Source organism: Mangifera indica, chromosome 7 (genome assembly GCF_011075055.1).
Source record: "Mangifera indica cultivar Alphonso chromosome 7, CATAS_Mindica_2.1, whole genome shotgun sequence".
Taxonomy (NCBI): Eukaryota; Viridiplantae; Streptophyta; class Magnoliopsida; order Sapindales; family Anacardiaceae; genus Mangifera; species Mangifera indica.
In genome coordinates, this window is record NC_058143.1 from 17,012,275 (window position 1) to 17,029,364 (window position 17,090).

Consider the following 17,090-nt stretch of genomic DNA (forward strand, 5'->3'; position numbering starts at 1 on the left):
AAATCTTAAATTAAACATTTGCTAAAAAAATTTAAAATATTTTTGGTGGGGCTTCGACATATTTTATTATCATTTGATTTGGACCATTTGGCTATGATGTGCAATCATTATCAAAGCCTACAGAATATTTTAAGAATTTTTATTTCTCTTTATCCTAAAATTTTTAATATTTTCTTTTATTGCAAAAATTTGAATACTTAAACATCATCAATATATTTTTTAATTATATATATAAATATATTAAATTAATAAAATTAATTTCTTTCAAATATTATAAATAATATATATTAATCATTTTAATATACATAATAAAAATATGAATAAATTTAAAAAATATAAATAATCTAAAAACATAAAAATATATTAGTATTTTAAATAAATATATTAATATAAAAAATAAAAACAAGGACAAAGAGAATATAAATGTATCTTTTTTCTTGATTACAGGATATTTTTCATCTTTATCTTTATTTTTTTTTCATTTCTATTAGAAAATTTTTTCTCATTAAAATCGAAGAGGACTAGAGGCTCTAAATTCGAACCGAAATTATTATTTATAATAGCCAATTTTCTTTATAAGCTTTTGTGGTTTTTTGAATTTAATCCAAAATCTTAATATATGGTCATTAATGTAACATCTCTGGTCCAATAATCTGGTCCACTGTCAAGATATTTTTCATTTTGGACACACAGTCTATCATGGTTTTACTATCCATCATGGGTTTGTTAATGGGCTTTGCAACCCAAAACATGTCTTGACAGTTAAAGAGTTCACAAACTATTTAACCACTCAAATTCTCTCACTACTAACCAATGTGAGATACATACACAGACCCAATATTTCTTCCGTGTTTTGTCGATGTGGGATTCGCCTAAGGGTATCACAATTAAACTATAAACAAGTAATTAATTCTTAATGATTTTAATTTACTATTATAAGGTAAACTAGTAACCTAACTTTGTTAACTTATTGACAACTAATCAGAAACAGCTTTGTCACATCTTACACCACTTTTCTCTGTCTTTCTAACTAAAAGTAAATTTCCAGTACCTCTACAAGGTATGCAAAACTAAAATCCGTCCCACATATTTGAAAAATGTCAACAATACCCATGTCATTAGACATAACAAAGTTCATTGCAATTAATCCTTCACTAACTAAAGGTAGAATGATTGAAACGTTTTTGTTACATTAGACAATGAGAGCGTCCTCGATGACCCGAATGATTTTTGTTCATTAATTTGGTTTGATTCTATATATTAACTCCTTGTATTTGTATTACAATAAAACTATATATACCCACTTTAAATATATAAATAGATACATGTTTGATATATATTATCACGTAATTTGATTATTTTAAATTTAAAATAAAATAATATCTAATCATATAAATATGTTTTTAATTATATACCTATTTATATACACGAAATAAATACATATAATATTGTTCTTCGTATTAATGTTTATATATTTAATCTCAATTGTTTATTTTTACTCAACTTTGTATTACATTAAATTGAATTTCCCTAGAGTAAAATTATTTTCTCGTCACCCACCGGTCCTATGAATAGGAAAAGGCAATAAAAAAAAGGGGGAGGCTAGTGGGTGCAAATTGGCAGTAAAGGTAAGCTATGGGGGTAGGGGGATATTCCATTGGTTTGGAAGCAGACGAATAGTTGGTAATGGAATTGACTTAATTATTGTTTATTTGTGAACATTTGTGGTCCAAATTTAATTAGACCAATTTGCTTTCCCTTTTTTATTGGCCTTATGGTGGGCCAACAATTGGGCCCTATATTTTTAAGAGATAGCCTGATTGAACGACCCAATCAATTATTGATCTTGTTTTGGGCCACACAGGCATTATGTAAAACCTATATCTTATTTTATTCTAATTTTATACATAAATAATAATATATTATTATATGATTAAATGATATTTTATTTTTAATTTAAAATTATTTAATCATATTATAATATATTATTATTTACGTGAAAAATTATATATATAATACTACTAGTCAATTATTGCTTTATATATAAGGTAGAGAGAGAAAAATAGGCTCCTTTTACTATTAGAAATTTTATTATGGTTTACAATTTGTAATTGAGTTAATTGCTGCCTCTCATCAAGACTCATGAAGAGTTATATCTTCTGCCTTTTTATTCAAGTGAGGAACTAGCAAAATGCTTACAGAATTCATATAAACTACAAATTTGATCAGATAAAAAAATGTTATAAAAGTATGATCTAAACATCAAGATACATAATGAAATTTCTTTATTTTCCCCTCCAATGTGTTTAACATTAATAAATGATCTTGAAAAATATATACATTTGATGTGGGGATAGCTAACCTCCATTTTGCAGTTCATTTACTGAGAGCTCAACTATAAATTCTCTGGATATGAACCTTCTCTGAAATAGGATGCTCAGAGTAGATCAATGCAGACTATAGCAAAAGAATTATTAAAGCTAATGAAGTCTCAATTTGAACTGTTACCAGTAATCTCCACATGAACACTTTCCATCCTTGAAATGATGAAATCTGCTGTTGTCCCTCACAATTATCTCTCTTTGGACAATTTTTGATATGAACTTCGTTGCAGTGTGGCAGTCCCCGCAGACCCGAAGGTTCTTTATTACTCGAATTGTTGTCCCAGCAGGAGTGCTAATGATGCCAAATGCTATCGCGAGTCTCTCACTATGGTAGCACAGCAAGTATTTCTTTTGCTCCTCGTCAACGTCATGGAGAACCTCTTTGGTGTCGGGAACATACCCTTCTTGTTCCATCCGGTCCAAAAGATCTTTCAGAGCCTCATTTATTTTGTCATAAAAAGGATGGGATTCATCTCCCGCAGCAAAAGCATGAACCTTGTTTTTTACTTCAATCCAGCTGCAAGCTGGTGTTTTTTTCATTCCCTTTCTTTTCATAGAGATTCTCACCCTAGCTGCGTCTTTGTATCTTCGAGCAGCAGAATAAATGTTTGCCAAGAGAACATAAGCTCCCATGTTGTTGGGATCAATCATAAATATTTTATCAGCAATCTTCTCAGCTAACTCAACATTCTTGTGGACTCTACAAGCAGACAATAATGTTGACCAAACACTCCCAGTAGGTCCTACACGCATGCTAGATATGAAATCATATGCTTCTTCCAACTTGCCTGCGCGACCAAGAAGGTCTGCCATTGCAGCATAGTGTTCTAGATCTGGAGCAATACCATAATTCTGGATCATACTATTGAAAAAATTCCAAGCTCTGTCTATTAAACCAGCATGACTACAAGCGGTTAATACTGCCACATATGCCACAGAGTTTGGTTTCACTCCCTCCTGTTCCATTTGTTCAAACAAGGAAATGGCATCATGGGCATGCCCATGCAAAGCATGTCCCATTATAATGGCTGTCCATGACACCATGTCATGGAGCTCCATTCTATCAAATATAAATCTTGCTAAACTAATATTCCCACATTTGGCATACATGTCCACAAGTGAGCTGGCTATAAACACATTATCATCAAATCCATTCCTCATTATGTATCCATGTAGCTGCTTCCCAAGATGTAGTGTTGTCAAATGGGCACAAGCTGGAATGATACTAGAAAAAGAAATATGTCTTGGTTTTATTTTAGCCATTAACATCTGCCGAAAGAATTTGATTCCTTCATCAAAAAAACCATTCTGCACACATCCTGCAACAATTGAGTTCCATGAAATCCCATCTCTTTGAGGTAAGAGATAAAATACCCGACATGAATCCCCCATTCGTGCACACTTTGCATACATGTCTATTAAGCTACTTCCAATGAACACATCCATATCTAATCCATGCCTAATAGAGTAACCATGGATCTCCTTCCCCTTAACAACATCTACATACTCTGCAAATATCGGAAGGACACTTGACAAAGTAAATGAATCAGGCTTTAAGTTACCATTCCCCATTTCCCTAACCATCTTTAAAGCATCTTCGTATAACCCATTTCGAGCAAGTCCCACAATCATAGTATTCCATGAAACAAGATCCCTGATTGGCATTGTTTCAAATACCTTCCTCACGTTATCGATTTGCAAAGGCTTAATTCCATTACTTGTTCTTCGACAAGAGTGATCATCAGCTTGCCAGCTTCCATTATTAGAGCTTAAGTCATCACTTATTCCATCTAAACTAACAGTAGATGCAACATTCGCAACCTGTTTCTCAAATTTGTGTCCCAAATCCGTAGTACTATTGTTAAACTCACTGTCACTAACTAAACCATAAGTTAATTCACCATTCACATTTCGTTCGGGCATTTTATCAAGCACTGCATGATCATAAAATTTGCCTCTACCACTCACTCCAAAACCCAAGCATTGGAATTTTGCATACATATTCATGAGAGCATTATTAGTGTACAAATCAAAATCCACACCAAGCCTAATAATGCAGGCATGGACAGATTCACCAAACCTAAAGTCCACCAACAAAGTGCATGACTTTAACACTGAAGGGAACACATTATGATCTGGGTACACTCCAGAACCCATCATTTTAACAAAAAACAGCAATGCCTGAACAAAAAGGCCATTATCAGTGTAGCATCTGATGATGGATTTCCAGGCAAGTGAAGAGGGCGGTGAACGGAGAGTGTTAAAGAGACAAATAGAGTCATGTAACAGGTTAAGATTGGTATAGATCGAGAGAAGTTTGGATATGTGAGAGGGAGAGTTGGGATATATGGTTTTGAAGATTTGGGCATGGAGTTGTTTGGCCTGGGATTTGGATGTTATTCTAGTTGGGTCTTTCAGGAGGTTTATAAGGACTTTTGTGGGTGTCATTTGTTAAGGAATCAGAGAGAGACCATGGTGTTTTGGAACTGTAATCAAGAACCGGATTTCAATCTCCTGGAAACAAATAAAGATAGGCAAAACACTTATATTTGACACTTTGATAATATCATACACTAGAACAAGGTAAAGAAAACTTGAACTAAGAATTCAAAGTTGTCCAAACAAAACTGGCAGAAGCAGCGAAAAAACTATTTAAGGATTATGACTGCAAGCTCCAATCCGAAGTCCCGCTAACTTGCTTTGTTCATTCATTACAAACAGCTCCATGAAAAGAACAAAATTTAGTTTGTATACAAGTGTATCACTCATTGGCATCCCCAAACAACAAAACCAGAGAGTTAAGCAACTAATTTCTCGCACCCTGGAAAAAAAAATACAGTACGGTGCGGGTTTCACCTAGTTCCAGGTAGCCCCAGTCTGAACCGAATTAATTAGACAACTCCGTAGGTTATATTTGAAACGAACTTTTTGCGATTTTAAAGCTAACTTAGTTTAAATGAATTCAAAATGAGTCTGTCTTATACAAACCCAAACTCGAGCCCAAGCCGGTTAAAGATAGAGTACTCTAGGCCAAGTATGGGAGTCACTGGACTCGTATGAACTATTAAAAAACGCATAAACACCGTTTAATTAAACATAGAATTTGAAATGAGCCTACCTTACACAAATCGAACTTAAGCGCAAACCGGTTAAAGCCAGAGTACCCAAACCCAAGTACGGGAATCACTTGGCTTGCGCGCATGCATTATTATAAAATGCATAGATTCATGGTATTAACTCAACTCACACCATGAAGACCATTAAACAACAAAAACTCCTTCAGAGATTCTAAAAACTTTCAAGGTTGTACCATTTATAAATATCATTAAATTATAACATATTGTGTTTCTTTAAATCTTGGCTTGAATAACTTATTTTGTTTCCTGAGTCATTGGTTTGGAATTTGCCATGGATAGTAAAGATACTTAATTGGAAAATAAATGTCGTAAATTTTGTTTATTTGGCAAGAAAGTGGAGAGAAAATCTGGAATTGGGTCCAACCAAAATATTAAAAACAAGATTGAATAAATAAAGAATTATTATTGACAGATTTATTGTAATTATAAATACCTATAAATAAAAAGTATGATTGCCAGATTTATGAAAATTATAAACAAATATAAATAACATTTAAAAAATATAATTAAATATCATGAATTCATGATAATTATAACACTTGGAAAGACAAAGAAAATACCATTTAAATTTAATAATGCAATTAATTATTAATATTTATGTAATTTTAATGAAAAGAACATCGGTTAATAATTAATATTTATATTAAGTATAAAAAAAATTTATATAATTCCACTAAAAAGAGATAAACTAATGTTTTACAATAAAATCAGAATAAAAATAGATAACAAAAGTATAAATAAAATAAACTTTGCTAACCTAAAGAGTGAAAAATCGCCTACATCAAGGATAGAACTTGAGCTTTTTAAAAAGTGAAACAAAATGAAAATGTGCTGTATTTTATTTTGTTAACAGAGTATTCACATCAAAGAAACTACACAGAGACAAAGAACAGTACTACATGTACCATAGTCACCATACTCAAGCTCAAGTAAACATTAAATCCAGGACGTAAAATACAATTCTAAGACACAGCATTTAATTCACTGACTTGTGTTCTTCATTGTCACACCAATCCAAACGTACATTATGAAAAATTACAACCGGGACATACATAATAAACCAACAGAAATCCTTCTCAGATGCGTGCTTCAATCATCTTCTCTTTCAGGGGGCAGACCACAAGGCAAGAGCATTTTCTGCACACGGAGATCACGATGAATGAAAATTAGGTAAGCAACATCAATAAGATAAGATATATGTCCAGGAAATGGAATGAAAAACAGCCACATGCATACTAACTGAAACATAAGAGTTGTGACCTTCTAACTTGCAAACCAATTTACGTGTCAAGAATATAGTTCCTCAAATAATGTAAATGAACCTCATATTATTAGCTCCGCTAGGTTCTAAAATTACTTTAACCCCCAAGTTAACAAACCAATTAACACAAAATAATCAATAAGCAACAAAATCATAAATTCATAGTGCAATTTTAAGACAAGACCATTTCTAATAATTATAGAATGTCAAGAAAAAAAATCTGATGATTTTGCTATCCTTTACTGGAATATAGCCTTACATGAATGAAAAAAGAAAAGAAATTCAATTAGCTAACTCTAATAGTTGGAATTAAGAAATTACTAAATTGAGTAAAGTCAATTTGCAACTAAATTATGTAATCATAAGTGCCAAAATAAAGAAACTTAAATCAAACAAACAAACTCATATTCTAGCCACATGTTGCCAACTAAATGATTTCTCTTTTAACCACCATTGTGCTTTTAAAGAAGGCCAAGGTTGCCAACCAATAAGTCATCCAAAATTTGTTCATATTCAATAGACATTTGTTATTTGGTTCTTTATTTTTTCTCTTGCACCTCAACTTGAACAACATAGGTTCCAATAAAATTACAAGAACCACATAGTTTCTTCTTAATAATGCAAACTGGTCCTAGCAAAAACTGGTCATTTTCCATCTTTTGTCTTCAACATTTTCCATCTTTTGTCTTCAATTGTTTCTTCTTGATGGTTTCACCCTAAAATTATAAAGTAAACGCCATTTCTATGGACAATGGCATCAATGGCATTATAAATCAATAGAAAGTGTTACTTAATAAGCATACCGATGTTGGCCACATCCATGAACCTTGAAACAATTTTACCCAATTGGAAAAAGGGAGAAGTAAGCCTGAGATGACACTATCCATGCGGAGAAGAAAGAATATTTGAAGGAAATAAGGAAAATAAGTCCCACAAGAATAGTGAATTCTATCCTCAGTTGAACAGATTAGTTTCTCGGTAATCTTTGAGAATTCTAGGTAACCTCCACTACGTACAAATATCCAAACATAACATTGAAAAAAAAAAAAAACCCATATAATGTAGCAAATGCTGCATCTTCAAAAATAAACGTAAATTCAAACTATGCATAAATAAATTCTCACAAAATCCAACAAAGAACAAAAAAATAAATTAAGAAACTAAATAGAACCTGCATAAAGTTGTAGCGTTCTCTTCCGATGGATTCATTCTCGGCAATGGCAAAGTAAGCCAAAATGGGGTAGTGCCCAACATAAGACGCATAGCTATCACGCTGAATATTCACCGCCCATTCACTGCACAATTCAAAACAAAATCGATAACAACAAAAAAAAAAAATCCCTACAAGAATACACATAAACGCTGAAAAGAATTGCTAGATGCTTACAATCTATTCAAGTCAGCGTGGCCCGTGCCAACGTATTTAGCCTGTAGATGCTCAAGCTGGGAGTTTATGTTAAACCTATCGCTGGCCTGCACATTTGTAAACAACAAAGTTCCTTGATTTTCAGCGCTTTTCGAAAAAAAAAAGAAAATCAAATTTGAAACTGTGGCTTCGTGATTGGAAGATTACCTGCATCTTTGCTACAGCGGAGATTTCCGAGGACTGCAGAAGGGAGAGGGTTTGATCGAAGGCGAGGGTCAAAAAATGTATTTATAAAAGGCCAAAAGACTTATTCCCACCCAAGGGATACTTAAACCCTAACTTATATCCGACTTTTGTTAAAATTTTTTATTAGGGCTAAAAATATAATTGACATTTTATATTTTTTAATTTTTTAAAATTAATAATTTTATCTCAAATTCAAATTTTCTAATTTTAAAAAATGAGTTTTTTTTTTTTCAAATTTCTAAATTTTTTTCCTTCATTTCCAAAAGTGATGGTCATTTAAAAATAAGACAAAAAAATATATCTTATCTCAAATAAAAATTTCTTCCTATTCATCGACAAAGACATTTTTTTATTGATAAAGGCAAAAATGTCTCTCCATCTCGTTTTTAGCCTACCATTGTAAATTTAAAACCCAAATATCCAGATATTAAAACTTAACGTTAAAGAACTTGTAGATTAACATAAACGTGTTAAAACCGATCCACTCAATAGAGCAAGTTAAGTGTTTATATTAAAATTAAATATATGCGTAGAACAAACAAAGAATAGGAACTAAGCTTCCATGTAAATGGCTTGTATGTGCCTTAAAATCTAGAGAATTAAACATAATTTTCACTTAATTTTTACAATACAATTAGGAAAATCCATATCTCAGCTATATGTAGAGATTGACAAAAATATTCCAACAAAACGTAGCCCTTGAGTTTCAATAACAAATGAGTGAGAAAGATTTAACTCTTTTTCATTTCTTAATACATGAATGAAATTGTACGCCTATACACCAATGGTACATAGATTTCATGCAGCTTGACAGACTCAGAATAAAAAAAATAAAAAAATACATAACAAATATGAAAGAATATTCACTATTTTACAAAGATCACGATTCTATCTTTCTTACCCAAAAGCCCAATTAGTATCTCAAATCAAACCCACTCGTCAACATGAAATGCAGGGAGCGGCAAAACAAAAGCTACTCACCAGAGACAACATAATCCTACTTTTTCTTGAGGCCATCTTATGTTAGGAACATGACAGTGAAGCTCACTGAGATTTACCCTTATTCTCTGGAGCTTCTATTTGTGGAGGCAAAAGGTTTAAAAAGCTCCCATGAACAGGCTGATTTACTGTAGCCGACTCATCCTCTGTAAAATATAAATCAAATTCATAAATGAAGATGAAATACGCCCTGATAACTCTATTGTGATACCGTCCTCAGTTCTAGGAGTCACACAATCGCAAGACATCAATTTGTTTTAGAATAAGCTCAACGAGTATTTACGTATAAAAATAAAACAACTAGTAGTTGAAAAGGAAATGAAGAGTTAGCCCTCACCAAAAAGGGACTTGATGGAGGGCCTCTTAGGTTTGTTATTCTTCTTCTTCAATTCAGCTGTGCAGAGAACACGAAAAAGGGTTATATATAAAGGTCATAACCAAGCTGAGACATTGCACAGAAGATAGACCTCTGACTTGCATTCTTTAAAACTACAAGATGTTAGAATAAAAAGAAATAGTAAACATAATTTTGATCACCTAAAGTAATAAGATAACCAATCTAGCCTGAGCTAGACCATTATTATTTAAAATGACTCAATTTCAACATATATGTTATGATATAACATGTATCAGAGTTCAGATTCCGTATTAAGGAACAACATATTACATGTTTCAAAATCTATACAGATATTCCCAGTTTTGGCCAAGTCAAATTATTAACCTCAAGGCCCCTCCAGAGTTACGGAATTAGATAAAACTGAATAATGACAGTAAGAAAATGAGCTATTGTAACTATAGAATAGAACTTTTATTAAAAAGTGTGGACAAAACAATGTCAGAACTTAATCAGTAGCTATCCCTTTCCCCACCCTCATTACAAGAGCTGTGCACAAAATGGGAACGAACAACACAATTAAGTATTCAACAAAATAATACGAGTTAAAAAAAATGATAATAAGAATAGTAAATGTATTGTACATATAAAATAAAATAAGCAACATACCAATTCCAGGTAATTGATGATCATTTACAATTTCAAAGTTCTTATATGTGTAACCCACAAAATTTATATCCTTGGATGGGAGCATCTGCAGCAAAGGACACAATATCAATCAACATATGGACCCCAAATACACCATCAGTAAAAAATGTCAATGTACTAACTTCTAAATTAATGTTGACATACATGGTTTCCCCTTTTTCCAATTTCCATGATCGTAGGAAAGCAAAATGAACACTGAGATGCATGAACCTTAACTTTCCTCTAAACAAATATAACGACTCAAAAATGTTAGACCAGAACAACTACACATGAAGGCAACTAATAACTTCCTCCACCTCCCTGTATCACATATTGTAAAATCTAAGTGGGAAATTCATCTTGGACTCCATATACAATAGGTACATAAGTTATATATTGTACATACAAATTAAATGGTAAATGACAAAACATGATAACAATTCAATTATGAATTCTGAAGAACTAATGGTGAAAAAGCAGAAAGAAGATGCTGATTCCCCCAAAAATCTTTTGATTAATCATTAATATAGATGAAATAAAATAACAGGGAGAATTACACAAGTTATGTTGTTTCTAATCAATCATCAGACTAGGAATCTTTCTTGCAAATTTGGGAAGAGACTGGGGCTAGGATTAGTTAATCTCAAGTCTTTTTTATCAATAAAAAAAAAAAAAAAAATTGCAATGACCTTTCTCCAAGGGCCCGATCTTGTTGAAGATTGAATTTGGTTGTCAGCCTAGACAATTTTGAGAAAAAACTTTGAAAGATTAGCAATCTACATAAATTATTCAACACATTCAGTCACATAGAAATTTAAGCTACCTCTTCAAACTTCTCAAAGTTTTGAGTATCCAGCTCATCATTGACTTCGGGAATAAATGCAGCTTTCATTTGATAGAGTTTGTCCCACTCTATACCTTTAAACCATGGGTGAGCCTGAAAATAATAGAGTGAGCCAGTTAATTCGCCAAATTGCAATTCTATTATAAGAGCTGTTAAAAGAATTTAGAACAGAACACACCACACAACACCTTAATTTCATCTGCGCCCTTTGTACCAAGTCTCTGGTCAACATTACACAAGAGTTTACTAATAAGATCTTTTGCTTCTGGAGACAGTTTTGCCTCTTCTGGAAATTTTAAATGAGTTCTCCAATTTACTATCTGTGTAATGGAAAAGTGAGGAAAAACATTAGATTATTAATCACAGTGAAGATGAAAATGAAATGAATAGTACAGAGATACAATCTAAACAAAGAGGATATACGGACATTAATGGAACCATAAAAATGTCAATTTGACCAGATATCAGAGTCTGAAATTATCAATATTACAAGTAAAAATTTAAGTTTAGAAGAAAATTAAATCAAATATTGATAAGCAAACAGATTTAGCTTGAATGCAACTCCTGAAAAACACATTTACGCCGATGACAATGCATGCTTTGCTACAATTTTTTCACAAATCATTGGCCTGAGACAGTATAGAAACTTTAACCATTTCCCTAAAGGTAAGCATTATATTAAATATTCAAAATGCAAAAACGTGGTATCTAGTATCCTAAGTTACCTTCCTGCAAGTTGACATTGGCTCATCAGAATAAAAGGGTGGATATCCCACAAGCATTTCATACATGATAGCACCAAGAGACCACCTACAGAAGATATTAACAGAAAACATAAGGTATCTCTTAAAAGAGACAAAAGCATTAACCATAAGAAAACCAGAATTTCATATACCTACCAGTCACATTCCATTCCATATCCTTTCTTCAATAAAACCTCAGGAGCAATATAGTCTGGTGTTCCAACAGTTGAATAAGCCTGCAGTTTCACATTATTCAAATTTCCAAATATCAATAGCTGTGCAGACCCTGTAAAACCCTACAGAAAAGCTACCTATAACAAAACTACAAAGAGGGCAGAACTAAGCTTTGGTTCTTTTCTAAAATCAAATCTTGCTGCATAAAAAATCTTCAAAACGTAAATTTCAAAACAAATGGCTCAAACAGTATCTCAGTGACAACGACAATGAAATCACAAACCCTGAGAGATTGAAAACAGAAAAAAAAAAAACTGTTCTGGCTAAATGATTAGGGACATTACTGTAATCTATGAGCCATATAGAACACATTAGTGTAGGTAACTTACAAGCATCCTCCTGTTCCTCTGCCAATGCAGCAGTTGCTCTTGTTGCGTGCGTCTTGGAGCTACTGGACGTCCATCACTCTGAAGAGCTCCGCTGAGATTGTTTCCCATGGAAAAATCCTTTTCCTGAAGATTACTGCAGTCTAACGGTTTACATAATCCAAAATCTGATAGTTTCATGTGACCATCTCGGTCAAGCAGCAAGTTATCTGGCTTGATATCTCTGTAACATATAAATGCCACAAGGGTTAGTCAATGTAGAATAATATAAGAGGACGATGAAGCATGTTAATGAGTCAAAAACATTAAGTGACCTATGAATGTAGTTATGTTTATGGATAGACTCTATAGCAAGGACGGTTTCCCCAACATAAAACCTAGCCTCATCTTCTGTTAGTGTATCTTTGCGCATTAGTAAAGTCATCATATCTCCTCCAGGCAGATATTCCATGATTAGATATAAGTATTCATCATCTTGAAATGAACAATACAGTTTGACAATGCAATTGCTATCAACTTCTGCAAGTAGATTCCTCTCAGCTTTCACATGTTCGACCTGAACATTGCAAATACAAAGTAGCAGATGTTAATATGAACAGTGCCTTAAAAAGATTATTTAACATGCTTAATCTAATAGAGACCTGTCCTCTACGAAGCATTTCTGATTTCTTAAGTTTCTTCATAGCGTAAACGTGACCAGTTGCCTTTTCCCTGCAGACTCTAACCTGTAATCACAAAACAATATGTGATTTAAAAAACAGAAAATCCATTAATATTTTGTTAAGGCATCACAAGAAATTAACAGTGCAAATTTGAAGCCATACAAACAGAAACAAGGTTATTTATATGAAAAACAATGTTAAAAAAAATCAATAAGTAGAAAGCCCATGCAATGCACACTCTATTCATCCATAGCCCCATCTTCCTGGTAAAAGCTCAATTGAAATGTCTTCAGTGAAAAAAAAAAAAAAAAGGCTTGAGTGAGCAGTTACATAAATTATTCTTTAAGTGATATTAATAAATACATTACTGCAAGGTCAACAAATGAAGCAGCAGATGCACTACAATTAGATATATGACTGTCATAAAAAGGGGAAAGACGTGAAGCATCAATCAGTTAATGAGCAATTTGTCCTAAAAACATGCAGGCATTTTGTGACATCATGCAACTCAAAAAAAAAAAAAAAAAAATCAACACTTAGTTTCAGAATGTCTCCTGATACATATATACACACTAAATAAACTGAAGCAATTCACAGAATTCCAATACATCCAGAGTCTTGTTAGCTTTCAGAGCAGCCACCCCTTTTCCAACCCCTTGAGAGACAGGAAAGAGAAAGAAAGACATATAACAGATGTTATAAAAGTTACAGAAAAAGAATTTTGATCAGAAACTTCAAATTTGACAAGCTGAAACTTTATTAGAAAAGGAAACAACCCAGTAGACACATTTGACTAAGCAAATTACACAATACATACACACCACTATCAATTATGTCGAATAATCTGAAACAAAATAAATAATACCTCTCCAAATGCACCTTTCCCGATCATTGTCAACGGCTCAAAATCATCAGCACCCATCTTATGCCTCTGAAGGCGCATGTATTCTGTTTCCTTCTTCTCCAAATACTTCAATAAGTTGTTCTGCTCTTCCTCAGAGACCTCAGCATCGGCCAGCTTCTTTTCTAATATATCACGTCTGCAGTAAGTTATAATTAAGACACTTGAAGTTTGATATAATTCAAGAATCAAATTTTTGATACAACCTCCAAAGGAAATTTCAGTATTTCATTTCCATATTACTAAATAAGAAAAAGATTTGTGCAACTTTTCATGTTACATAAGTTTTTGTGAGAAGGTAACTTACGTTTCTCTTACTATGGTTTTGGGGGAAATTTTCAATAGAAAGTATTAGTCATGTCGACAGAAATAGGCATAGGTGGAAATAGGTAGCATCAATTAAGTGGCACCTTAGATGAAGTTAACACAATAAAATTGGTAGCATCAATTATAAGGCCCAAAATATTGGCCAAAAGGTTAGATACAGGGGCCTATAACAAGATGATTTTTCACCAGAAGTTTAGCTTTCAATTTACAGATAGTTTAATCATGCAGTAAACATGAGATGCATAAAAACATCCAAGTAGGAGAAAGGCATTTTTTCATAGGTTTAAGATAAACAGTCCCATGCAAGAAGTAAACATGGAACCTAGCATAAAAACAAAAAAACAGTATCTATTTGAGTATCTAAAACTGTGACCTCTAATGCACAGCTTTGTCATTCTATTCCATTCCGCTAAACTAATCTTTTAAACATCTGCATGATATATTCAGTAATACACCATAATCATATACCAATTAATTCCAAGAGAGCACCACAACATATCTACAAGTATATGTCACCTTGACAAGTAGTAAAAACAATATAAAACAACCAAAAGATACTTCTCATGCATCATGACTAAGGACAAGGAGCATAACGCTAGTAGTGGCTCATCAAGGACCAAGATCATATTGATTTAAGATAATAGAGGAAGGGTTTCAAGTAGCAACATATAAATTACATAATGCTTTCCAACACAGAGACTAGGAATATAGAATCTAAATAAAGTATTATGAAACTGGCACATTTATTTACGTTAAGATATGAAATTGTTATAAAAAGAGAGTCTGAAATCATACCGCTCCTTCCTCTCCTGCAGGCTCTTCATCTGCTTCTTGTAATGGTTTTCAATATACTGTTTCGCAGCAGCAACTTTCTGCTTGGTTACATTAGATGGCACTTCTTCACTTGTTTGTGCTTTTGATAATTCCTTTGTTTTACTAGTTGACTCCTTTTCCTTTGAAGGCTTCACCTTATCCTTCGACCTCAATAGCTTTACCCAACATTTTATGGAATCCATTTGTTCACTCAATATATACCCAACCAATCAGCCAACAATCTTAGATGTGCAATTTATTTAAGAAACTATGAAAGAGTATGCTTTCATTAAGCAAGAATCACATTTTGTAAATGCAAACATGCAGGTTCACTTGAGGAATTGCGGATTCCCACAGAATCAAGGCATAGTGTTCTGTATTGACAAAGAAGGCAAGTAACATTCAATTAGCAGAAATTGATTGGACTTTAACCAATTGTAAGGAAACTTATATGCATGTGACAAGCAAGGAGATGCATAATGCGAAAAACAATTAACAAATGTGGACCACTGGGCAGCAGGAAGTTGTTAGATTGGAATGTTCACTTTCTACCACAGTCACTACTAAACTTCCTAGCAGATAATCACAATTTTCAAAATTCAAAACTAATATTTGATTGATCAATAAATTAATAGTAACTCAAAAATAGACCAATCAGAAACACCTGAAAAATTTATACACTCATCTACAGACACTTCAAGATCAAAAGTTTATTACCCCATTTTCTCATGTTTTTTCTCACTAAGCAAACAATGTTAGAATCAAACAAAACCAGAGTTCCTTTTAGTTTGGTATGGTGATAACACAAAACGAAAAACCTATATTTAATTCATCAGCTAATTGAAAGAAACTCAACACACTGACCGATCTAAACACCTTAAAGACAAAAATTTTGGCAAGTGACCCCAAACCAGTCACTCAATTTTCTTATATAATCCTACATTTTCTCATCAAACAATTAGAGAGTCAGAGACACAACAAAAACAGCTAAACCTCAATCTTATCCTTAAAAAACATTCATGAATAAATTCGAAAAGCAACAGTCAATTAACCAATCAATTCAACACACACAACGATCTAAACCAACTCAAGTAGAAAAAAATTCTAAATTATAAATGAAAATTAACTAGAACTGCAGTTCCTCAGATTTTTCCCATACTTTCTCACCAACCAAACGGATAGTGAGAACTCAAAAAGCTACAACATAACACAACAAATAAAATCCGAAAGGCCACAAGTTAATAAACCCTTAATTAAAACAACTTAAAAACTCAAAAAAGAAAATCAGATAATTCTAGTTACAGAAACATCAATTTGAAGAGAGTAGACCAGAGAACCTGAGAGAAACAAATCTTGGCGATCATCGGTGACAAGAGGCAAGTAAAGAAGAGCACTAGTTTTGTTGACGACTTTGATGGGTTCTCTTTTGCTTTTATTTTTTATTTTATAAATCAACTTCAACTTCTCTTGTTGATCATGTTCACCGTTACTCTGATTGAATTTTATTTTACTTCCTTTTTCGAATTTTTATTTTTCAAGTTTTACGGGGTCCTGTCCATGATTTACTAAATTAGACTGAGTTTCTCACGATATGTCACGAGAAAAAGAATGATATGTTTCATAAATTTCTTAAATACAGATTTACTTGAGTAATTCAAAAATATTACCCCGTAATAATATATTAGAAAAAAAATTAATATTTTATAAATTTTGAATTGATAAGCCTTATATATGGGTTTTGAAGGTTAGAAATAATTTTCTATAATTTTTTATATTTACTTAAGCAAATTAAGTAATTTCTTAAACTATACAAAATATTATAAAAT

General features: G+C 32.5%; 3 protein-coding genes across 3 annotated transcripts; all 3 read right to left on the reverse strand.

The window, feature by feature from the left end:
* Positions 1-2,143: 2,143 nt before the first annotated feature.
* Positions 2,144-5,319, reverse strand: LOC123220492 (putative pentatricopeptide repeat-containing protein At3g23330). Its single transcript, XM_044642729.1, has one exon. It carries the CDS (start codon positions 4,830-4,832, stop codon positions 2,505-2,507), a length of 2,328 nt encoding a protein of 775 aa, XP_044498664.1. The 5' UTR covers positions 4,833-5,319; the 3' UTR covers positions 2,144-2,504.
* A 1,013-nt stretch (positions 5,320-6,332) lies between these two features.
* On the reverse strand, positions 6,333-8,515 carry LOC123220494 (uncharacterized protein At4g14342). The gene is made up of 4 exons (XM_044642731.1): positions 8,356-8,515; positions 8,170-8,255; positions 7,954-8,077; positions 6,333-6,658 (listed from the first exon to the last, which is right to left on the reverse strand). The coding sequence occupies exons 1-4, from the start codon at positions 8,359-8,361 to the stop codon at positions 6,611-6,613; spliced, it is 264 nt and encodes an 87-aa protein (XP_044498666.1). The 5' UTR covers positions 8,362-8,515; the 3' UTR covers positions 6,333-6,610.
* A 600-nt stretch (positions 8,516-9,115) lies between these two features.
* LOC123220493 (serine/threonine-protein kinase tricornered-like) lies at positions 9,116-16,751 on the reverse strand. The gene is made up of 14 exons (XM_044642730.1): positions 16,602-16,751; positions 15,247-15,638; positions 14,089-14,263; positions 13,203-13,286; positions 12,876-13,117; positions 12,565-12,784; positions 12,158-12,237; positions 11,984-12,068; positions 11,447-11,578; positions 11,238-11,351; positions 11,104-11,151; positions 10,397-10,481; positions 9,731-9,787; positions 9,116-9,539 (listed from the first exon to the last, which is right to left on the reverse strand). Exons 2-14 carry the CDS (start codon positions 15,465-15,467, stop codon positions 9,439-9,441), a joined length of 1,644 nt encoding a protein of 547 aa, XP_044498665.1. The 5' UTR covers positions 15,468-15,638; positions 16,602-16,751; the 3' UTR covers positions 9,116-9,438.
* Positions 16,752-17,090: the final 339 nt, after the last annotated feature.

Excerpts from the sequence above, each read along its gene's own strand:
- LOC123220492 (XM_044642729.1), bottom strand. The coding sequence starts at position 4,832 with ATGACACCCACAAAAGTCCTTATAAACCTCCTGAAAGACCCAACTAGA.
- LOC123220494 (XM_044642731.1), bottom strand. Across the intron at positions 8,078-8,169 it reads CACGCTGACTTGAATAGATT|TGAATGGGCGGTGAATATTC; the intron begins GTAAGCATCTAG and ends TGAATTGTGCAG. Across the intron at positions 6,659-7,953 it reads AACGCTACAACTTTATGCAG|AAAATGCTCTTGCCTTGTGG; the intron begins GTTCTATTTAGT and ends CTCCGTGTGCAG.
- LOC123220493 (XM_044642730.1), bottom strand. The coding sequence starts at position 15,467 with ATGGATTCCATAAAATGTTGGGTAAAGCTATTGAGGTCGAAGGATAAG. Across the intron at positions 14,264-15,246 it reads CTGCAGGAGAGGAAGGAGCG|ACGTGATATATTAGAAAAGA; the intron begins GTATGATTTCAG and ends AACTTACTGCAG. Across the intron at positions 11,152-11,237 it reads ACTTTGAGAAGTTTGAAGAG|GCTGACAACCAAATTCAATC; the intron begins GTAGCTTAAATT and ends AAAATTGTCTAG.